The following is a 24850-nucleotide window of genomic DNA, read 5'->3' as shown; positions in this document are numbered from 1 at the left end:
GATTCGGTAAATCTCAGATTTACCGATTTACGGCTTAAATCCGGGATTTATTAAATCCGAGGGTTAGCCGGATTTAACGGGATTTATCCGAAGAAGCGCGCGAAAGGGAGAAAGTTACCTTCACAGCCAGCGAGCTCCCGTTCTTACTTCCGATAAAATTGTCGTAACTTCCGATCCGGGTTGATGAGAAATTCGTCGCAGGAGCGAAGTCGAACAGTCACGAAGGAGCCGAAGAAGCGACACATGCAATCTATACACCTTCAAAGCAACGAAGCCGAACAACAACGACGAAAAGAGAAGATGAAAGGCAACCCATAGGCGCCTCTAAGTTATTATTGATTAACTTAATTAATATAATTTAAATTATTAATACTGTCGACTCGGTTAGATGTGATCCAATATAATTAACTATGCGATTCGCGGCACTTCATTCGCCTATCCGACTCGATTCGAAAGCAGCCGCAGCAGCCCAGCACTAATTTCGTGAGAGGTTTGGCGCGTCTGGGAGTTGAGGCGGGCGGAGATTCATCTTCTTATCGCGAGCCCTAGCGACGGCAAGGATATCCATCATTACTGTTTATTCTCTTCTTCGCTGCCCAGCACCTGTTAGTGGTTCGTTACCTTCGTTTTTATGTTCTACTAAGTTTCATTTCTTCCTTTCACAGTTGTGAACCACAACTTGTGATTTTTGCTATTTCCTTTTGAATGAAATCGTTTGATATGTTTCTTGGCAGGCTTTTTGCGGCCTCTGAAGATTTTGAGCGGAGAGCTTTTAGGTTTTCCTCCTTCAATATATTTCTTTCTGAAAATTTTTATGAGTTTTTTATTCCGCTTTAATTTACATGTAACAGAATTGCGGATGAATTAATTTACTCATAGAGGGCTATTGTTGTTGAATTCATTTGCTGTTAGATGAATTTAATGTTTTAAGCTTTTTTTGTTTAATGTGGTTACATTCATTGAATTCCTTTACTGTTTGAGTTTGATGTCGTTGTGGCTGTAACCTAATCATTTTGGATTCTTGATGTGCTGTATAATTTTATTATCTTTGAATTTTCTTAGAATGTAGATCCCAGGAGACACAATGCATGAACTTAGTGAACAGAGGAATGTTGAAAATAGAAGTGTTGAGCCTCAAACTCAATCTTATATTGCTTTTGAGCAGGTGAATGAGGTTTGATTGAAAATGAGCTTTGTAACGATAGTAATGATGTTGGCAATGAATATGAAAAGAGAATGCTGGTAATAATGAAAATGATGTTGAAGAATTGGATGAAGAAAATTATATTGATAATGCAATTGAGAGGAAGCAGAGGAAGAAAACATGAAAAGTTTGGGATGAATTTAAGGTAGTTATTCTCCCTGATGGGCAAAGGAAAGTAGAGAGTTTTTATTGTAAGAAGAAACTAGCTTTGGGCAACACCGCACAATCTAAAAGGCATTTGGAAGGTTGCGCATTTATGATTCATGCTTTGAACCTATCCATTCCTAGACATTGGCTTTAGCCCCACCATTTTTTCTTTCCTAAATTAAGTTGTTTTAATTTTGGTAAGTTTTTGAATTCAAAATCAAACGAATTTGAAATTTCAAATCCTTTCTTAAATTATTTAGTTTAATTTTGGAAAGTCTTCCCTCAATCAATGAATGATTAAATCTGAAATTGATTGAGAATCAATTCAAAATTCCTACATTCATCGAACCTAGACATGTCTTCCTACATTCATCAAACCTAGACACTTCTTCCTACATTCATCGAATCTATAGACACCTCTTCTTACATTCATCGAACCTAGACACTTCTAATGTAGAAAAGATCTCGACTCCGTCGAGTTCCCATCCCGGGTAACCATGCTCTGATACCAAACTGATGTAGAACGGAGGGGGGTTTTGGTTAATTAATTTTCTTAAGTGGATGTACAATTGGGGAATTAATTAATTTATGAGGGAGAGGAAGAGATGGGGGTCGACCAAAGGAGGGGAGAGAAGTGTCTAGGTTCGATGAATGTAGGAAGAGGTGTCTAGGTTTGATGAATGTAGTAAGAGGTGTTTATGTTCGATGAATGTAGGAAGACGTGTCTAGATTCAATGGATGTAGGAATTTTGAATCGAGTTCCAATCAATTTTAGATTTAATCATTTATTGATTGAGGGAAGACTTTCCAAAATTAAACTAAATAATTTATGAAAGAATTTAAAATTAAAACTTACAAAAATTAAAACGACTTAATTTACAAAAGAATAAATTTAAGAGGGAAAATGTTGGGGCTAAAGCCGGTCGCTAGGAGGAGTGGTGAGGGTTTAGGTTGGGCGACAGTTTTTGGAGGGAAATTCAATTTCAGAATTTTGAATTTGAAATGGGAGGAAATCAAAATTCAAAATGCTGAAATTAATTTAGCCATAGAGGTGGGAGTAATTGGTGGGATTGGAGGCTTAATTTGGGGAGCATTAATGGGTCTCTTAATTAGGTGAGAGAGAGGGAGAGGGGCCAGCCAAAGGAAGGGGATTAGGCCCTTAGGAGGTGATTTAAAGCTTGCCAAGTGAGGAATCTTAAATTAGGAAGGAGTATTTAAATCAAATCCTATTTGAATTTGAAATAGGTTTGATTGGAATACTTTTCTAAAATAAGATAGCTAATTTAGGAAAAGATTTGAAATTTAAATTCATTTGAATTTAAATTCAAAAGCTTTCCAAAATTAAAACAAATCAAAATAGGATAGAAGGAAACTAGGATGAGAGGGCTAAGGAAAGTGGCGGCTTGGTGGAGAAGGTGGTGGTTTGGTTGGGTTTTAGGGTGGAGATGGGGAGGAGACCGGTGGTTGGAAGAAGGGGAGAGTGGTGGCCGATGGTTGAAAAGGAAAGGGGGTGGGTGGTTGGTGGTGGGGAAGAGGATGGGAGATAGAAAGCCAGCGGCTAGGGGAAGATTTAGCTGGTAGTTAAAGGAGGAGGTGAGAGATTAGAGAAAGAAAATAAACCGCGAGTTTCGGAGGTGACGGGTATTGCGTTGCACTTCACCAAGGGACTTCAACCATGAGCCCAGACACATCCTGTGGCTAACGGGTGATGCGATGCCCTCATCTAAAGACTTCAACCATGAGCCCGGACATATCCTATAGCTGGTGGATGTTTCATTGCCCTCACATAGAGACTTTCACTCTCCTAAGAATTCCCATAGCTCTCTAGAACAATGTTTAGAAACAATTTTCTTTTATTAATCCATCATTGTCTAATACAAGAGCAATGTCCTTTATATAAGGCCTTAAAAGAAACTAAAAGATAACTTTACCCCTTGGGCTTACATAAGACAAGACCCTTAAGTAAGGGTAAAACTAAAAAATGCATAATTAAATAAAAAAATATAATTAATAAACTAAGATAAAATGGAGGGATCTTGGCTGTCGATCTTCATCTCTTCCTTTGATTAACATCCACCGTCGGATAACATCCACCGTCGGATGTCCGCATCACTTATACTAAACCACATAATCATGCCGTTGATATTGCAATTCTACCCAATTGCAAAAGCAAATTCACTGAAGATGAATTTAATTAAACATTGCATGTCAACACCAATTATAAACACTTCATAGGCTCATACAAACACCACAAGGTTTTTGATTATGGTGATCTTGTTATGGCTCACATTAGCAAAGAGCATTATCCTCCGACACATATTCTAAATTGAGTCCACAGGAACTTGACTTGTTCCCTATAGTCAAAAGGATCAATGACAATGCTTACATCATCTACACTCAATCCGTCATTCACACCTCCTCAACTTTTAACATCTCCAATATCTATGATTACGACCTATTAGATAATTCTGTGGTGCAACTTCAGATACTTGAAATGAGTTCTCCAGAAGTAGGAGAGACTTGATGCATGAAATATCTACTAACTTATTTTATTATGCTATTTTGTATTTTAACCCAATATTATTCTGTCGGGTATCTTTTCTATTTATACTGCATCTTTATATTTTGGTTTTGTTTTGCTCCGTGCTCTACTTTGCAAGAGGGCAGGGTCACAATTCTTATCATTACCTGTATGCCAAATGGAAATAGTTTCTCTTTTTTCTTTCATTTGCTTCTCCATTCTCCTCCTCCCTGTTCAGCTCCTACGATAACTGTAGAGCTTTGTACATATCACTGTGCACAACATTAGTTCTAAAGAGTATGTCCTTTTTTTCAATACAATCTTGACTGAATTTGTTAGCTTATTTCTTATGTTGTTCAGGCACTTATGTTGTACCGTGGGTGCTGGATATTTACCTGTCATATGCCTTTTTGCTTGTCTTCCTTTTATTTCATGGTTCATTTCAAAGTCTTTGAGCACATTAAAATCTTCTTTATTACTTATTTTCAGATTTATCTTTCTCAAATCGGTTAGGTAAAGAATATTGCTATTTTGAGCATCTTTTTGTTGATCTTTTTTGATACCTCGTATTTCCGCTTTCTTTTGCTTTCATTTCTGGTTTTTATATTGCACAAATTTCAGCTTCTTTCCCATATTTTCTTCAATCCTTGTGTGCTTGGTTTTTTTTGTTGATTAATCTATATAATATCATATTTAGGCTCTACACTGGTCATGCTTGGTCTTACATATACATTTTTTTCATCTTTCAGGATTTGCTTGGTATTTTTGTCGATTGATCTATATAATATCATATTTAGACTCTACACTGGTCATGCTTGATTTTACATATACATTTTTTTCATCCTTCAGGATTTATCTTTTTCTATGGGAGGAGGTGGTTCAAAGTTTCATGGGTCATACCAAAGGTCAAATGAGTACACGCATACACCATATGGTACTGCGCAACACACTGCCAATCCTGTCAACTATGTGCAGCCAGGAACTACAGAAAGGCTACAAAAGAAGTATTCCAAGATTGGTGATAATTATAGCTCACTTAGTCAAGTAAGTCATTAATGGTCAAAGATGATATAATGTTTGTATTGAAGAAGGGTTTTTCCGATCTTAGATTTCATCTTACTCTTGTAGGAGTTAGCAATTTGTTATTTTTTTATTTCATACTTTTAACTAGGGGGATGTTTTCATTTTTGTGTAAATCATTCTGCTGAAGTTTTGAAGTTTCTCATTGTTGACTAAAAAAAATAAAAAAATTATAGAACTCTCATGCATTTGTCTTTGTCATAGTAAATCTTCTTCATTATGGTCTGTTCATTCATAATCGAAGCTGGAGTTAAAACTACAATGCTATAAACATTGAATATTTTCTGCAATTTTGAATTTATACAACCTATGAATTTTTTTCGTACTAAATAGTAATTGCTTTACTTATTTTAACAAGGGGAAAAAAAAAATCTCCACAATCTAGATTTGATGAAGTTTAGCAATCCGTTTTCTGGCCCATAACTTGTGTCTGCCAATTGGACGTATGCATGCATAAATCACCCGCTGGATTTTGTCTTACTCAAGATGTTCTATTTCAAGAAGAGTTGAAAAATGTCTTTTTTGATTTCTAATCTTGTTTTTCATATGTTTTCTATAAGACATTGTGACAATGGACAAATCCTGAACTGGGCACCAAGGCGCCAGTTTTGCTGCTATGAAATGATGGATTAGGTGCCAGCTTTACTATGTTTGGAAAGTTTTAATTGTTTGTCTTTTTTGTTTTGAAAGTCTTAAATGTTTTCTTGTTTTCTTAACCTTTTAAGAATTTTTTTTAGATTATCTATTTAAAAATTAGGTAGGAGAGGGGGATGAAATTTGATAGAAATGAGGGATAATTGTAATGCCAAAGCAAAATTTTGATGAATGAATATCCAATTGTGTTTTCTAAAATTCAGAGTACTCTTGTGCTGTTATCGTGGAGTTTTGTAACTTCATCAGGCTTGATTATTATTCATTGTCAAGGAGAAGTTTTCTAACTTAATCAAGGTCGACTCTCTCTCAGTTATTCTACCCTAGTGGTAGATTTGCTTCGTGTTATGTCTATCTCCGTTTAAAAAAAAAAAGTCTATCTCCGTTGTCACACTATAACAACAAAATTAAATATATCTCTTCTTGAAGGTAATCCATGCGGATCCATTTCATTGCTTGAAATTCAAGATTATTGTATTTAATTTGCTGCAATGTGTTTTCTCAAATTCTCTAGCCATTTGTAAGTTTCTATAGCATTATATGATTATATCTATAATTGCAGTAATGGTTGTTAAGTATGTTGTCTTATAGTGCTTTTGTTTCTTTATGCAAGCTGACAAGTTAATGTACTCCGCAATGTCTGTGAAACAGGATGATATCTTGAGTCTTACACTTGAATAGAGACAGCGCATCTTGGAAGAGTTACATGCTTCACACATGAACATGGTCATCACACATAGACAAAAGAATTCGTCATCCAATAACATCATAAATTCCTAATAAGGATTCTTATTTATAAAAGAAGACTCAAACAACAAACAAACTTAACAGAAAATGAGTAAATAATCCAAGAAGACTTGACCATGACATTTAAATGACATACAATGGCTCAAATAATTCATGCAATTGATGTAATTACTTCTAAGTCTCAATGAAAAAGACATAAACATAACCATAGAAAAGTTATACTTAACTCCAACTCTACCTGGCACAATCAAGTTCTTTAGATTGCAAATCATTCTACTTAAATGGGGGGTATGTAAAATACATCTACGACAGCTATAGGATTCAATCTATTTGGTGTGAATCATGATTGGCCGTGTACTTCCAGTAAGAAGAGGGTGATGTCGTATAGAGGGGATTAATAGCTAACTTATTTGAAAATAGTTATATCTGTAATATCTCGATCTTTCATTTCCAAACCGGGATCATCAGTTTGTTCTTGCGTTGAAGATGAAGTGAGGGGTTTTGTTGGTTGGAGTCGAAGGAGATGAAGTGGCAAAGGCCAATTCATTCTCGTGTGGGAAGACGATGGAGACAAAAGTAATGTCGGGTTCACCTCTCACGAAAGCACTACAACTGGTTTGTTCTCACGAGGAGTCGAACATATCATCGCTGTGTGGAAATAAGATGAGTTCCATCTCTTTAAAATTTGAGAAGGGGGAAATAAACGAGAGCCATCGAGAGAGAGAGTTGTCAACTTACAGATGTATACAATAGAAGAGGCATGCACAAGCTAGAGAGCGAGGGAGATCGTGTGCGTGAGACCGACATATGTGAGTAGTGACGAGAAAAAGACACTAGGAAAGAGGAGAGGTTGTTGGTTGTTTTTCTAAATTGTATACTTAAATTGATATTAAGATTATTATTTTAAGTTTAATTTTTTAGAAAATAATTTTTTGATTTTTAGAAGGAAGAAGAAAAAAGATGATAAATTGATTATTTAGATTATGAGATTTTATTAAGAAATAATAATAATAATAATGATATACATAAATATAAGAATGAAAATTATAAATATTATTTATTAGTTTATGAATTTTTTGATTGAATTTTAGTAATAAATTTATATCTTAAGATAAAAAAAGAGCATATAATTTAAATATGTATATATATTAAGATGGAAAGTAATAAACTAATTTTAGAAGGAAAATTTAAATATCGAGTTACATAAATTAAGAGCAAATTTATCATTTAAAATTTTAACGATGAGGTATTTGTATATGTTTTAATTCTATCAACCTTAGAGTAAGGAACAAGAATGAAATATCATAATACTTAGATTCGAGGTGAGTACCCATATACTTTTAAATTATAGTATTGATTTTGATTTCTTCTAAATTTAGTGCATGGAAGGATATTAATATATAATTATTTTGTTATTGTTGAAAGCTAAATCATATTTTATCTTTCTCATATTTAATGATTGTTCATCTTAGAATAAACGATAATTAGCATTTGTCTTTCACATTTTCATGAAGTTAAAGAATGCTATATGAATGAAATGGCTAGATAAGTATGCTTGTATGTGCATGTTGATTGATAGAGTACACTCCCTTATTGTATTGGTTGAGGACACAATTTATTCACACAACTTGAAATGGAAAAGGCTTTGAAATAAGTTATGGAAAAGATTTTTGAAAAAAATATGGAAAAGGAATTGAAAATAATACATTCATTGGTACTATTTAGATGGTATATCCTGTGATAGTTGTATTAATTACAGAAAATGTTATCATAGGATATGAGTATGCATAAGATATGATTGATGGCAATTGCCAAAATTTAAATAAAATTATGATTCAAAATGCATTGTATTATTATAATTTAGAAGCATGTTGTACTCACTAAAGTGGAAGAGGAGAGAATGTGTATCATAGGTAAGACGTTCCGAGAGAAAGGTATTTATAGTATTTTACTGTAATATATTTGAGATTTTAGTGGCTTTTCTAGTGTATTAAAAACAATTAGTTAGTAAGAGTATTTAAATAATCGTCTGATTGTCTATTCCTGCCTTATGAATTCGAGCTTCCGGGCTGGTCCATGACAATATTAGAGTTAGTTATGTAGCTACTTTTGGTAAGATAACCTCCCTATGAAAGCATCAACACCCCAAAGGCTTGATATATTAAGAAATTGATCCTTAGTATTCAAAGAAATAATGTCAGCAGGTGAAATAAGCATGTGTGAGGTTTTAGCTTTTTAATAATTTACTAACATTGTGTCACGATCCGACCCAGAGTATTGAATTAACAACGCTAAAATAGACGGTTGGGCACGTATTTTTCAATAATAATAATTATTCAATAAATTAAATATCCAAGTGTAACTGAAGAGCTAAAATAATTTTTCACTCTAAACCTATTATAAAGCAGTTATTTAACTATTTTTAGTTGATCATTTCCTTTTGTACGTGAAATTTTCTCGATCAACATTTAATTAATAGGAGATTTACTTGAAAATTTTAATTTAATCATTTAAATTTTCAATAACAAACTCAGTTGGTGTTGTTTAGATGGTACTAGTTAAAATTACAAGAGTATCGACAAATACAAGAGTTCACTTCCTTATGATACTGGTTGGGGATGCAATGTATCAATGCACAATAAATGAAAAAGGAAATAAAAATGAAAATAGAAATGAAAGTATATTGATTGGTACTGTTTAGACAGTGCTCGTGTAATAAATGAACTGTTAAAAAAATTAAATTTAAAAGAAATAGAAATTTTGGAATAATGTTTCATCGATCAAGAAATTATAGTATTCACATTTATATTAAATATTATATGCATGTTAAATGAAAGGTTTTATAATTGAGTATGACAATTTATATGTTTATTTTATTGTTACATTATAAATTATAATTGACCATTAAGTTTGTTATTGAAAATAGAAATTATTAAATTGAAGTTTTCGGATGAATCCTCTGTTGATTAAATTACTGATCGAGAAGTTTTGTGTACAAAAGAAGATGATCAATTGAAAATAAGTAAAAAAATATTTTACAGTATGTTTAGTCTGGAATTTGTTTTAATGGATATTCAATTATATGTGGATATTTAATTTATTGAGTAATTATTATTATTGAAAAAACTATGATATCCGTCCGATCTTCTGTTCGAATCTTGTTAATTCAAGACTCCGGGTAGGGTTGTGACACATAAAATGCTTTGAAGTTAGCATCTTGGAGGTGAAATGCAAGTAGCATTTCAACTAAATAAAAAAAGATGTACTGTCCTTCATTGTAACCTCAAGCACTAAAATGTAAAATCATGATACCTTCCAAATTTTCCTTATGATAGTTCCATTATTATAAGAATCATGTACTCATGTATATGATCAATGAATAGTTTAAATAACATATGTTCCTTGCATGGATAAATGCAATGAAGCATAGAATCTTTCAAAAGGATCTACAATGAACAATTAGAGACTAACAAGAAGTTTTAATGATTATACTAATTGAAACAACCTTAGCATTTGGCAAAGTAAAATATAAGTTCCTAGATCATCTTTCTAAAGATTTACAAAAGGTTATCTTGAATTTTTGTTGATAAATGAAGTTACTTAAAGAACAATTGTGTTTATTTTTTGGTTATAATATATAAAGATTAATTGTCATCACAATGCAACATGTCCTTTCAATATATAGAAAGATTGGAGTAAAGGAAGAATGAGTAATGGAGATCATTTTTGGATTTATGGGAAGATAGAAAGACTTGTCTCTATTCTCTCAAAGAAAAAAGGGCTTTGGTGCTTCGTGGGAAGATAGGAAGACTTGCTGCTATTCTCTCAAAGAAAAAAAGATAAAAAATTATGGGTAAGAATACATACAACTTTGCATACAGGAATAGGAATTATACAGTAGAATGTTAGCCCATAAGTATATGTTCTTTGTAGCGGTGTCCATAAATGACTCGACATAATAAGTTGACTTGTAAAATTCATGTTCAGGTTGACCTGATTATTTTTTTTAAAATCATAAAGAATAGTTCATTGTAGACTCGATTAAATTTTGGATCGAATATCGATCTCAAATCTTGATCTTATTAAATTTTCAGGTTAGGTTTGAGTTTACACAATCTCAAAATTGACTTGAAATTAACCTGATTGCTTTTCGATTTTAGGTTAAATGGGCCATGGCTAGGTTAAACAGGTTGTTTGTAGGTTATTTGACACACGTTGATCTAAAATATTGTGTGATCCATATAATAAAAGGGTAAAATGAGTCGAGTTCAAGTTGAGTTAGTTTGGGTCAAATATTTTGACCCAGATAATAAATGGATCAGATTTGAATAAATCAAATTCATGTCTAGTCAACTTCGAGTTAGGCCTAGACCTTACTTGCCAACTTGAATCGACAATCCTAATTGTTTGGATTATGAACTTGAGATGGGGACGTAATTGGGTTTGTATGATTTTTCTTTATGTTCTTATTTAAAGAAGGGTGGTTGATGATTTGTTGGAGGACGGTAAGTGTTTGACATCTAAAGATGATGCGAGAATTTCAAGTTCTTTTTAAGAGATTCTTAAGTCAGCAACATCTCCCAATAGCTCTAGAAAAATGTAAGGGTGTTGTTCATGCCTAAAGGAGTGAAATAAAAAAGTTATTACAAAAATGACTGTTTAAGCAGAACCAAGCAAAAAAAATAAAAAAGAAAAAAAACTCAATTGAAGTAGCACCCTAATATTTGGATGTTCCCACATAGGAGTATTGCAAGAGATTCATTTGAATCCTTTGCATATGCTAGAATTTTAGAATTTTTTTACTATTTTTAGAGTGATGTTTGTTATTTTTAATGGACAATTACTACTTTTTGTAGTTGTTCCTAGATTTTTAGTTTATTTTGATAATTTTTAATATTTTTTATGATTTGGTTTAAAATTTGAAGCTTTCTAGAATTTTTGCTATTTCTTGTATAATATAGATCCAACAAGATTACGATAAAGAAGCTAAATTGGTTTGAATGAAATCAGATTTTCATTTTCCCCAATATCTTTGTTGTCTCCCCTATATTTAATTTTTCATCTAGCTACTATAGTAGGTAGATTCTTGGTTCCGAAAGCTGGAGGTCTCCATTTCCTACCATTTTATAACAATCAATCCAACCATCTTCCTCCTCTCTATCTAGCTGTAGAGATTTTCTTGCACTTACCTTGACACTTACCTCTTCTCTCTAGTTGCTATGAGTTGTCATGCTCTTTACAACATTTAGTTGAAATAGTGAAATTGCTCATTGTTTTGAGAAGAAAGAAGGGAACACTTAAAAGTACGAGCACAACATAGTAAGGATAGGGAAAAAAAGGGAGATGGTTAGTTGTACGAGAATGAAGATGGAAGGATTTCCCAACAAAACCCTAGTTTCACATTGGTAAATGCTATTTCAATTTACTTATCTTTCTAATATTAGATCTCTAAGATAATATTTTTTCTACATAGTTATGTGGTGCCCTAGTTATATTTTCCTGGATCCTCTTTTCCAAACCCTAACATATTCACATGGTAGGATATCCAAAAGATTGTATGAAACTTTGTGAGATCTTATTTTCTTAAGCAGTTAGGTTAGGAAATATAAATTTCTCAAATTTGAGATTTTGATAAGCGAGTGATGCATCCTTACAGACTACAATACCTAGGAACAACCTTTATACCATTTGGTAGGTGTTGGACACCAATCCTTTTCCAAAGGAGTTTCTAGATCATTTTTTGGTATCAGAGGTTGGTTCTAGGCCTAAACTAAGGGTTGTGTTACTTGGAATGGCAAAACCCCGAACAAATCTAAACAATTAAGAGGTGAACAATGTAGAGAAACTAACCACCATGAAGTGGTAAACGATACTTTTTTAACTTGGTAGGTATCCAAAAGATGTGTCAACCATGCAAGGGGAAACAAAACTTTTTCACTTGATTGGAGGTCCAAAAGATTTTTTGAACAACCCTAAATAATTCAGAGCTAACCAATAGAGAGGAACTAAGTGCCATGCAAGAGGAAAATATTACCTTAGATGAGACTAATACTTGATCTTAAAAAATTGAGCAAGCATTAGGCAATGTGATGGAACAAATGACTCAACTATGGCGTCCATAACTTGGAAGAATGGATGAGCGTACTTACAAAAGTTATGTAAGGGACCCTCTACTTCTTGAGAAAATTGATGTAGAATTTGAAGACCCGGCTATAAATAAAAATTTATCTTGTTTAGAAAACCACCTTTCATGGTGAATGCCGAGCTATAGTTGCCTATTATTGATGAAACAATAGATGCAAAAAAGGTAGATCTTTGGAGACATATTTTTCCTTTCTACGACTATATTATTTCTCAAAAGATTTCTATGCACTCATGTGGTGGAACATGGAATCCTTAAAATCATGCTTAATTCATAGGACTTGGGCATAGTTTAGGCGATTGCTTAAACTCTAAAAGCATAGTTCTATCCCATTGACCATAAGAAAAAATGGATCCAGTGATATCAACTAAGGTATAAGTGCTAGCATATATATATATATATATATATATATATAAGTGTTAGCATATTGTTTAGGAGTATGATATATGTCCTCTCTACGTATAATCTAAGCTTACAATGAGAAGTTAGAATAATTATAGTGGTTTTAAGGACTATTTCTTTAGGTTTATAATGATCTATTAATCATGGGCATCTTATGTCATGACCCGGCTCAGTGAGCTCGTGTAGACGAGGCGGGAACGGATGTCAGACATTCAAAATAAGAAATTTTTATAAACATGCATTGAAGAATCTACAACGCTTCAAAAGAAAACTAAAAGCCCCTCTAAACAATTTTCTAAATTATACTATGCAGTTCATATCATTTTATATAAAGTTTCATAAGTATAAAGGTGACAAAATATCTCATTCATGCTAAACCACCCAAAAGTTTTTAACTATAAGTAAAGAAACTTAAGAGGATTCTGTCATCCGGTCCTCTACGACTGTAAGTGTACCAAGGACGGTCAGCCATTCCTAGCAGCGAGGTTTCTTGAAAAATATCCCAAAACAAGGGAATGAGCTAGAGCTCAATAGGAAACACTAACTCTAACAAATTCATATACCAATTAAATGAAAATCAACATGTATGCTAAAAGTGAGTTAACTCTTCCATATGTTTATGAAATGTTATGATTGTTTTGCTAAGTATCACATGCTAGTTCTTATGTATATGCTAAGTGTCACATGCTAATTCATATGTATATCCTTTCAACTATGTCATGTCCTTTGTCAAATGTTCTAAAATGCTAGATTTTTCTTTATCTTATACAATCGTATCGGAGTACCAGAAGTGTACTGATCAGGTACACAAACATATTTTTGGCCATTTATTTTACTTTCCTCTTTTGCCCTGAAGAGCCATATTGCTCAAAAGAGTCATATTGTGCTTTTTCACCATATTTGGTACTCCTTCAACATGCACACTTATTAAACCATTCTTTTCATAGAAACATAGATAGATACTGTAGCATTTTCATATCAATCATATGCCTTCAGTATAAGACAAGTTTACATGAAAAAGACTTCTATGCATTGTTTGCTATCAAATAATGAAAACTTTAATATGCATGAGAACATCAAATATGCATTGATTCATAGAAATATTTAATATATATTTCTATCAAATAATAAGGACATTTCATATGCATTTAATATGTATCAACTAATGAGATATTTCAAAATATAATACAAAGGAATATGAATTTGTAGAGTAAGGTGTTCCTATTTCAAATGTTGCTTCTTGATAGTGTCGTTTCACCGATCTCTCCTTAATTCCTCCTCTTTTTAAGTCCTAAGGAAAAGTTACAATTGTTGCAGATCTGTTTTCAGGGATTATGATTTTGATGATAGCAAACACTCTTATTTCTCTACGGCTGCCTTATCTACTGACTTTTCAGGTCCATAAGATCAGAATGCAATTTGGAATCAGCTCAAGATTGGGTAGACTAGGTCTGAGTCAGTTTGTACCACTTTTTCCTTTATTGAGTCTATTGTATTTGGTGTGGCTCCTGATGCTTTGTAAACTTGCTCATACACACCTTGGAAGAATTTCTGACTGTTCCCTAGAGTTTACTGTTTTTGGTAACATCGTCCGGGACGATATTTATATCGGCCTGGAAGATCGGTTCAAAAACAGAAACCCTAATTAGGGCATCATCCTCATTAAGGTAGCCGTCATAAAGCGATCGGCCTGAACGATCCTTGTATCGGCCAAGACGATAGGCTCAAATCAGAAAGAATCAGCCACCATGATCAATTTAGGTATTCTTTATTTTAATACATCGCCTAGGACGATCTCAATATCGGCATGGACGATGAAGCACAATCATGTCTAAATTAATCTGGTAATTATGGAAAGCAATTAAGGCCGTAGGCCGGGCCGATCGCAGGATCTGCCAGGACGATGTCCTGGACGATTGACATCGGCCATCCTCTATTCTGGGCGATGTTCAGGACGATTGTCCTCGGATTTGAACTAATCGGCCAGGACGATGTAACCAATTTTCTTCTGATCGTCTAAAATCGTCCCGGCTGATTGAGCTTATTTTGTATTGATCGGCCAGGACGATAAAGTCGTCAAGTTGCATTAATGAGTTCGTTTTGAGATCTTCTATTTAAGCTTTTGACAAGACACTTTTGTAAGTGTCTTTGACAGCTATTGTAGCTTCGTTCTTTTGGGGGAAACTTGAAGAGAGAGCTTGAAAGGGAGAGGAAAGGGTGGAGTTTGAGAAAGGGAGAAGATCCTTAGAGGGGGGGAGCTCAAGGGAGTGTGGAGGGAGATTCCACACGGTTGCTCCGACGAGCTTGCACCTTAGTACCGTCGGATTCAAGGCTTGTCTTGAGGGAAGTTTACAGAAGAAGAATATATCTTTGGTGTCAAAGGACCCGGCTACTCCGCCGCACCGGGGAAGGTGATTTTGGTTTGTGATTGTGCTTTGATTATAAGTAGATTTTTTAAAATGCCAATTCACTCCCCCTCTTGGTTAGGATCGGGCTGATTCTTAAGGTCTTAACATCCATAACTAACTTTCAACAACATAACAACATAAGCCTCTTATATCAACCCAAATCACTATACCTCACTAAACACCATACACATTCCATTAATTTATTAATCTCCTTAAGCTCATTAATACTCTCTAACTTACCCATAACCTAAAGCATGTTTATCATATATTTATTAATTTAAATGTTAATTTATCACATATCTAATATTGTTCATTACATATCCAAATCTCATGTTTTTATATCAATATTTTCATTAATGAAATGTATTTTAAATGCTAATTTTCGGATTTACCTAAATTCCAATTTTTGGAAACCTAATTCTTCATTAATTTCATTCAATTTGCATGTTAAAACATCCCTCTTACCTAATTATCATTTTAGAGTATTTAATTTTCTGATTAAAAAAAATAGAAATTAAGGAAAATGATTTTCTTTCCAAATTTTCATTTTCTCTTGTTTAGAGACTTCCCAAATCTCCTAGGAACAAAATTTGTTAACATGCAAGCTTAAAATCACAAAATTAGAAAAAAAAACCCTAATTTTAAAACTCCAAAAATCTTTAGAAAAAAATCAATTTCATTGCTTAATTATGCTTCTAAATATTTCTTAACAACATTCCTAAAGAAAATTTAATTTTAAAAGAAACCCTAATTTTGTATCATAAAGTTTTTCTTAAGAAAAATTCATTTTTATGACTTAGAAACATGCTCATAAACACGCCCTATCTTTTTTCTAAAAAAACCCCAATAAAAAGCAAAACCCTAATTATCTTTCTCCAAGAAAGCTAAAAAAAAAGAGATGTTTATTGCATGAGAAACTTACCTTTCTTCTTCCCTAAGCCTTCCCTTTCACTTTCTTCGAAAAGCATGCTGGAAACCGCCGCCGGCCGCCGGATTTCGAGATCTCCCGCGGCTCCTTTTCCGCTCGCCCTTTCCTTCGTTCGGTAGAGAGAAATGAATAAGGGATTGAAATAATCGGTCGCTTAAGGATTTAAGAGGGTTTTTAGGAAAAAGACGCATGTGACACTCCCAATTTCTCCCCTACTAGCTCATGGAGGACAAAACGGGTATAAAGGGTTAAAATTTACTTAAACATCTTCGGCGATTTTAAATTTCCAAATCGTGCGAAATTGTGTATACTTTATTTATACCATTCCGATCGAAATTTCGTGTAGAATTTAATAAAATTTATTGCGTCAAATTTCGACGACTTTGAAATTTCCCCTAATTTTGTCGAGGCGCATCGAAATGCGTGCGACGCATCCGATCGACAATTTTCGAGTTTTACATCTTAATTGTTGTTTCTCCCTGTAGATGATCTTCTCATCTCATATTTGTCTAATTTTTCTGTGGGCAACAAATTTCCTCTCTGTTTTTGCATTTTTTTTCCTCCAAGACTTCAACTTGTTTTCTCCTTGTTCATGTTGTATGCAACAATTTTACTTATTGGATTTGCCCATCCCTTTGCTACACTACAACTTGTATGTTGATTTCCCTCCTTGTTTTTTGTTCACAGCAATCTAAATTATTTTGTTTTTTTCTTAAAACAAATTATAGGAACTCCTTGGAACCAAAAAATGACAGTAATTGGAGCATGGAAGCTACAACAATCAGCCAAGCAATGACTTAACACTTGGAATTAGCGTCTTTGTTAGAGAACCGAGCATTGTAGCTATAATTTTGTTGTAGTACTGGGAACAAAATATGCGACTTTTGCTGCAGTAAATGGCTGCTTCTATGGTCTCTTGCTACATGGACAGTAGCTAGAAAATTGACTTTGATGTGACAAGGAATTTGAAAAGAAGAAGAATAGAAAGAAGAAGGAATTTTGGAGAGATTTTTTATTGGATTTATTACATCACTCAAAGTTTTAAGTAGATAATTAAAATTAGGATAAATTTTAATTACTCATAATCAAACTCAACAAAAAGAGTAAAACCTTTCTATAGCAAACAAGATAAATTTGAACTGATAACTGTAGTAGGAATTACACCAATCCTCTATTAAAAATTCATAGCAAGTCTATCTAAGCTAGCTAAAAAATTCAACTCATCGTTATTCTATCATAATTGAAATTTTGATAAAATGGATTAGGTTTTGGGGCTTTAGTCTGCTTTTTATTATGCCTAATTGACCATTTGATTGTGCTTATAAACTCCTGATGACATCTTCTTCGATCTCAATGGTGAGATATGACAATAATCATCATTGATAGTCTCCATTAAGAAATCAAATTGGTTGGAATCAGGCTTGGAATCAACTGTCTCAATCTCCTGATCCCTTCACGAGCTTATTCCCAATTTGTGATGGTAGTTTCATTTCATGGACTTCTTTGACATGGATGATGGTAAGATTCACTATTCCTTTTATGCAGGAGGGTGGCTTTTTATGATCTTTCAGTAATGGAAACTTATCCAGTTGTGATAGCTCTTATTCTATTGCTCTTTGGAAAGCAAATTTTTCGTCCTTTCGAATGTCTTTGGTAGTTGAAGGTACATTCTTTGCAACTGTATGCAATGTGGACCCCACCTTGATTTCCTTCACTATATGGGCCTGCTGATCGAGTTTGGATACATTGGCATATTTGGTTGTGATGTGTGAAAGATGGGTTGTATGTCTTGCTTCTTAGTTTGCTTGCATCTACATGTCATCTTCTTATGATAGAGAGAACAGAGATTTTTCTTTTTTCTTTAGTAGGGCGTGCTAATATTAACAGGAGTTTCTAGCTAGAATGAATTTTTAGTATGATGCATGTCTTGCATTTTTAAAAACATTAAATATGTGAACTTCATAAATGAATATTTATTAAAACACCTCTTTTAACTTAATTAATCAATATCCATGCGTTGCATTGGAGTAAGATGATTAAAAAAAGTAATTAAAAGTAATGTTATATGTCATATGTGGATAGCTATTAAATAAAATTATAAAAAAATAATTATAAAAAAATTAACTTAATTTCAATTGAATTTAAATATAGAAGTAATGATGTGCATGATGTGATAGTTATTTATTAAGTAAAATAGTTGTAGAATTTAAAGTCAAAATTATATCATGTAATAGTGTTATTAAATATATTTAATTTCAGTTTGAAAACTATATCATGTGAAGATTATAGGATGCACTAAGCATCACATGGAGTCATGTACTCTAGTTCTCATGCACTCTAGTTATATATTACATTATAATTTTTATCTTCAATAATATTAAAATTAAATTTTAATTCATGTAGCCGACCCCACGTATTGGAATAAAGGCTTGATGTTGTTGTTTACTTGATGAGATACTTCATATTAAGTAGGCCCAATTATGCATTTGGTGAATGCTCACCATAATTGGTGACATAAAATAAATCAAATAACTCATATAATTGACAAAGCAATCATAGACATAACCACTAGATAAATGAACTAAGATCCAAGATGAATAAAATTTATCATAAATTTCTACACTATTTATAGAATATGGTCCTAAAAAATGAACTACCGAACTTAATAACAATGGATTAAAATCATCATCACCCCACCATTTGCCTTAACTACATGTGTTGGCTTTGTGAATCTCATTATCCATTATGCTGTGTTTAACTCTCATTTCATCCAGAGGACTAAGATAATCTTGACAAAATTTGAAGGACCGTGATGTTCAAAAAACATAAATGGATTCAAATAACATCTACACAAACATAAAGATAATCACTAAATAGATGAGCTAAACTTTGAGGTTGGTCTCAAAGATCTTTCATTTTCATGGGACTAAATATTTGACTTAGTTTTGGGTTTGAACTACATGTTTAGCACCTTACTAAATTTTAATCCTTGTAAAAGTTTAAAATTTCGTTTGTGGACTTGTTTGCATTGTATACATCTATTATCTAGTTCAATTTTGTTTACTAATCCTTTTTTTCACTTTCACTACTGTTTTTTTTTTAAATATTTTGTTTGCTTAGGTGACAGAGGCTTTAGCTCATGCTGGTCTTGAGTCTTCAAATTTGATTGTGGGGATTGATTTCACAAAAAGCAATGAATGGACAGGTTATCTCATTAGACGATCATATTTTTAATTGCTTCTCTTTCTCATCATATGTCAATACAATAATTTCCATATTCCAACTTTATAAGATGATTCTTCTTTTGCCAGTCGTTTTGACCATTTCTGAGGGCTTGGTAGAAAATTTTTAAGTGCACCATGCAATTTGATACCATTTTCGCCAGATTTTTTATATTTTATTTTTGTGCAAGCATTGATTTCATTGCTATTCTTTCTATTCTTCAAACTTTGAGAGTGCTATATTGTTAAGGTAATGATGAGCTATTAAATAAAAATATTTCTTTATAATTTTAAGTTCTAATTTTCACTTTCAATTGTAGAAATCTGTATAATTTAATTTCCTATGCCAATGGTCCGGTGAGGTGCCCTTATTAAATTAGGTATGCTTGTGCACGATATTTAGCTTAGATGAGCAAAATTATTTTGTAATTTCCTACCATGCTAGCTATGTTGCAATTTAATAGCCGCCACCTTTATGACTGTTCAACTTTTAGTCCCTCCATCTTGAAAATCTTTATTATCTGTCGTTAATTCTAGGTAAAATTTCTTTCAACCGCAAGGGTCTGCATGACATTGGAGACACTCCAAACCCATATGAGCAGGCTATTTCTATCATTGGTAGAACACTATCTTCCTTTGATGAGGATAATCTTATTCCTTGCTTTGGATTCGGAGATGGTTTGTTGCTCTTTTCTTTCCTTAGATTATCTATTAAGAGTTGTTTTGTTACTTTTTTTTTTATTATTTGTTAATTTCTCTTGCAGCATCCACTCATGATCAAGAGATCTTCAGTTTTTATCCTGATGGAAGGCCTTGTGATGGCTTTGAGGAAGCCCTACGGCGGTATCGAGAAATAGTTCCGAATCTCCGGCTTGCAGGTGAAGTGGTTCTTATTCTCTTTGTTATGGTGTTAATCTTTCTTTTTATTAATCAAGTGTTTCTTTATTGTTATTATAGGGCCTACATCATTTGCTCCTATTATTGAAACTGCAATAGGAATTGTTGATAGCACCGGCGGTCAATATCATGTTCTTCTAATAATTGCTGATGGACAAGTTCGTTGATATCTTATTTTTTATGCACTTTCTTACCTATTGCTGTTAGGCACTAAAAAATCTTGCTGATTTGTTCTTGTAACACATGTTAATCAGGTGACACGAAGTGTTGATACACAACATGGCCAGTTAAGTCCACAGGAGAGAGCTACTATAGATGCTATAGTCAAAGCCAGGTAAATGTTTTTTTTTCTATTTTTGAAATGCTGTACTTCTGTATTTTAGTCAAGTAAATATACTTATACTTTATCTCTTTGTTAGTAATTATCCTTTATCAATTGTTTTGGTTGGAGTTGGTGATGGCCCATGGGACATTATGAGGGAATTTGATGATAACATACCTTCACGTGCATTTGACAATTTTCAGGTTTTTTAAATGTATCGACATATGTCAAATACAATCTTTCTTTTTTGAAAATTTTTTATATTAAACTGTGCTTTGTTTCTCTGTCGTCTAGTTTGTAAATTTCACAGAGATAATGTCAAAAAATGTCCCTATCAACAGAAAGGAAACAGATTTTTCCCTTTCAGCTCTTATGGAGATTCCTGCTCAATACAAGGCAACATTAGAGCTCCAGCTTTTAGGGTATTCTTTGCTTCAGAATCTGTTGTTTGGGTTTTATCTTGATTTGTCTCGAAGCAAGGCTTAGTCATAAAATTTTGTGGTTCTTTCATTCCCATTTTTAGTTGCAGGAGAGGGACTCCTCTGCGTGTTTGTCTTCCACCACCAACTAGGAGCCGTGATTCTGCATATAGCTATCCAAGATACTCTAGAGAAAACAGCTTTGATCAAGGTGCTGGTAATCATGTTTCGGTTTATAGCAGTCCTAGATACTCAATAGCAAGCAGCTTTGACAAAGGCACTGGTATTAATAGGAGCAAATCTGCTGTCACATCTGAGAGCTCTCTTGAAGATAAATTGGTATGCTCAATAATTCAGTTTTAAAGTTTGATTCTAACTTCAGAATTTCCTTGGCCTTGAATTGCCATTTCTTCAAGGGAAATATTATATTATTCTTGAGCTTTTATTTAATTGATTACCATTTCCCACTTATATTTTTTATTAATATTTTATTAATTGTAGGAGAGAGTTATGTCCTCAAGGAGTGAGAGATCTATTTTCAATTTTGGCGTTTTTCAAAATTGAAGTTTTTTTCCCCTTTTGAGAAAAAGTTTCAGATTAACTGCATCGACTTTGGAGATGGATAGAGGGTGTTGTGAGAATTTCAAGAGTTGGCATTGGAATCATAAGGTGCCTAGTGATATTTACTGCATTTACATTGGGGAGGGAGAGAATTTGGAGGAGTGGAGAGGCTGGCTATAGAATTTGGGTAAATGGCGCATTAGAATTCTGGGAGTGATGTGATTATTTTACATTAACTATAAATAGCAATTTAAAGAGTGGCGATAGAACACTATGACCGGCTATCTACCTAAATATAGGTTTAAAATGGTCTAATGGCCCTTTTAGTTGAACCAAGCGGGCAAAGAATGCCATGTCCATTGCTTTAAGAATCACAAATTGGACTATCTATGTAACCTTTAATAGGGAAAGGGATGGAGCAATGTGATGGACCGACGTGTGAGCCGGTGGGCCCCACTAGGGTGGGCGATGGGCAAGAAGAGAGGCGGTATTGTTTATGAATATTTTAATTACAATTGAGAATAAATTAATTAGGGAAAGAAATCTAATTTGAATTTAAAATCTTATAGTGAATTATTTAGGGAAAACTCAGGGGAGTTAATATTCATTATGTAAGGAGGAATTGTTTAGGAAAATTTTAATTACAATTAGGAGGGAATTATTTAGGGCATGTAATCTAATTTGAATTCAAAATCTAAAAGTGAATTGCTTAGGAAAAAGGATGAATTAAGGTGGAATTATTTAGAAAAGTTTTAATTATTTTTTGGAGGGAATTAATTAGGGAAATAAATCTTATTTAAATTCAAATCTGAAAGTGAATTATTTAGGGAAAGGGGGTTGATTTGAGAGGGAATTAGGAGAGCCTATTTAAGGCTAATTATGGGGTGATTTCAGATCATGCTTGATTTTGTTGGAATTAGTTTTGCTTAGGTTGAGTGGGCTCTAGCTGACGGCTAGGGATTTGGGAGAGCCGGATCTTCCTCTCTAATTGAAGATTCAATTGTATCTTGTGTTTTTCTTCTTAGTTCTTTCAATAAAAAAAAGAGTTCTTGTATGTTCTTCTTCATAGTTTCCCTTTATTATCTGTTTTTGCTGAAATTAAATTTAAGCCGAGGTTTTCTAAATTTCTGCATCCACTTCCTATCAAATTAGTATCAGAGCCTAGATCTAGGTACCTATGGCAGGAAGAAAGGTAGAAGTCCTAGAAGGGGAGATCAGATAATTGAAATCTGATTTTGTAGAAAAGATTTCAGATTTTAAAAAACAATCTTCAGCCATCCATGAGAAGATCGATGGGAAGTTTACCATCATGGAGGAGATGATAAGAATGATGCTCGAGTTTCAAGCCAAAACGGCTTTGTCGAAGGTGGGGGAAGCCGTCGCGGCCAATAGAGTGGAGGAAACCCTAATCCGATAATGAGAGGGAAATATCAAGAGGTGGAAATGTTGGGGCAAGAAGACGATATACCCATTTGGAGCCAGTTTCAAGGAGGGGAAAGGGTGAAGGAGTGGGATTTTCGGTGGAGTTGCAGAGTTTGGAAGGAGAAAAAGATAGGGAGAAGATAGAAGTGCCAAAAATGGTTCATCCACCCTTACAATAGTATCAAGGGGTGTTCCAGCTGGTTCATAAGTTGCCTCAACGAGAATATGGGCATGCTGTCATCTTGAAGGAAGGAATCTCACCTATCAGTATTCGTATGTACCATCATCCCCAAATCCAGAACGAAAAAAATTGAGAGATTAATCATGGAAATGCTCAAGACAGGGATCGTTTGACCCATTGTCAGTCCATTTTCTAGTTCACTGCTATTAGTCGAGTGCTTCAACAATAGTTTCATTCGTTCCACCTCGAGGACAAGGTGACTCTTTAAGAGGGGAGTATTAATGAATCGACGGGTGAGTTGGTGGGCCCCATTAGAGTGGGTGACGGGCAAGAAGAGAGAGCGGGAATTGTTTATGAAAGTTTTAATTACAATTGAGAAGAAATTAATCAGGAAAAAAATCTAATTTGAATTTAAAATCTAAGAGTGAATTCTGTAGGGGGGGGGTGGGGGCGCTGGTTTGAGAGGGAATTAGGGGAGCATATTTTAGGCTAACTATAGGGTGATTTCAGATTATGCTTGATTTTTCAGGAATTAGTTTTGCTTAGTTTAAGTGGGCTCTAGCCGACAGCTAGGTATTTGGGAGAGCCGGATCTTCCTCTCAAATTAAAGATTCAACTGTATATTGTGTTTTTCTTCTTAGTTCTTTCAATAAAAAAAAGGTTTTCTTATGTGTTATTCTTCGTAGTTTCTTTTTGTTATTTGGTTTTGCTGAAATTAAATTTCAGCCAAGGGTTTTTTAAATTTATGCATCAACATTCTATCAAATTGGTATCAGAGCCTAGATCCATGTACCTATGGGGTGGAATAATTTAACCCTTCTCAAGTAGTTGTTTTTTAACCACTTTTTTATGGTGATGAGCTTCGATGCCTCGATTCTCTTTGATTTGGGATCTCTTCTTGTAATAATTTTGTGCCTACATAATGTTATTAGAATAAAAGTTTCTAACTCCTTGATGACACTTTATCATGTTTTTTATATCTCCTATTTTTTCTATTTTGATTTTTACTGTTGCTCTACCCTTTTCTTTTCATGTCTTTTGTGGCTTCTTTCTATTGGCAAACCCCATCTCTATTGCAACCATCCTTTTGGCTACATGTCCATCCTTTTGGGTATGTGCATGGACCGTATGAGTTCGTAATCTTCTAAGGTACATGGATTGCCCTCTTGGGCTTTTGACTGATTAGAGGATTTTATTCTTACGGAGACATCATCTGGTAGTTTAGTTGTGTCTTTTGAGTATTAATATGATTCTTGCTGTCTTCCTTTTCAATATTTCCTCTTTTTATTTTGTGAAATAGCTTAAAAGCTTTGGACCCTCAATGTCTAGTTTTCGGTAAAGATCAACAAAAACTTATTCCAAGTTCATTAATATGTTATCTAAATTATTTATATTATTCTAGGCAGTTTTCTTTTTGGTTTGGATCTATTGATCTTGATTTGACATAGTTTGGGTTAAATCTGTAAGGAACGTCTAATGGTCTGATATAATTTCCCTTTAATTTCGTCACGCAAAGTCTTATGGTCAATATGACCATGATTCAAAATTGAGATGAAGGATTATTGTGAGCCTGGTCTCAATTTAGATTCCTATCAAT

At 33.6% G+C, this 24850-nt stretch overlaps 1 protein-coding gene across 3 annotated transcripts in view; it reads left to right on the top strand.

Annotated features, from left to right (window-relative positions):
- The first annotated feature begins 420 nt into the window (after positions 1 to 420).
- LOC110101360 (E3 ubiquitin-protein ligase RGLG2) overlaps positions 421 to 24850 on the top strand; it is a 29712-nt gene continuing 5282 nt past the window's right edge. Inside the window, exons 1-12 of one of the 3 annotated variants that reach the window (XM_028697017.1) lie at positions 421 to 612; positions 735 to 776; positions 4722 to 4916; positions 19351 to 19435; positions 19989 to 20129; positions 20216 to 20329; positions 20409 to 20506; positions 20603 to 20682; positions 20768 to 20873; positions 20965 to 21092; positions 21194 to 21300; positions 21383 to 21428. In XM_028697017.1, coding sequence (XP_028552850.1) covers positions 4737 to 4916; positions 19351 to 19435; positions 19989 to 20129; positions 20216 to 20329; positions 20409 to 20506; positions 20603 to 20682; positions 20768 to 20873; positions 20965 to 21092; positions 21194 to 21300; positions 21383 to 21428 — 1085 coding nt within the window. In that variant the 5' untranslated portion in view covers positions 421 to 612; positions 735 to 776; positions 4722 to 4736. Of the gene's footprint in view, positions 613 to 734; positions 777 to 4721; positions 4917 to 19350; positions 19436 to 19988; positions 20130 to 20215; positions 20330 to 20408; positions 20507 to 20602; positions 20683 to 20767; positions 20874 to 20964; positions 21093 to 21193; positions 21429 to 24850 lie in introns of all 3 variants that reach the window. The other 2 variants (XM_020829224.2, XM_020829223.2) reach the window with 2 other exon arrangements.

This window comes from Dendrobium catenatum, unplaced genomic scaffold (assembly GCF_001605985.2).
Source record: "Dendrobium catenatum unplaced genomic scaffold, ASM160598v2 fragScaff_scaffold_853, whole genome shotgun sequence".
NCBI lineage: Eukaryota > Viridiplantae > Streptophyta > Magnoliopsida > Asparagales > Orchidaceae > Dendrobium > Dendrobium catenatum.
This window is presented reverse-complemented; position numbering and strand designations above follow the sequence as displayed.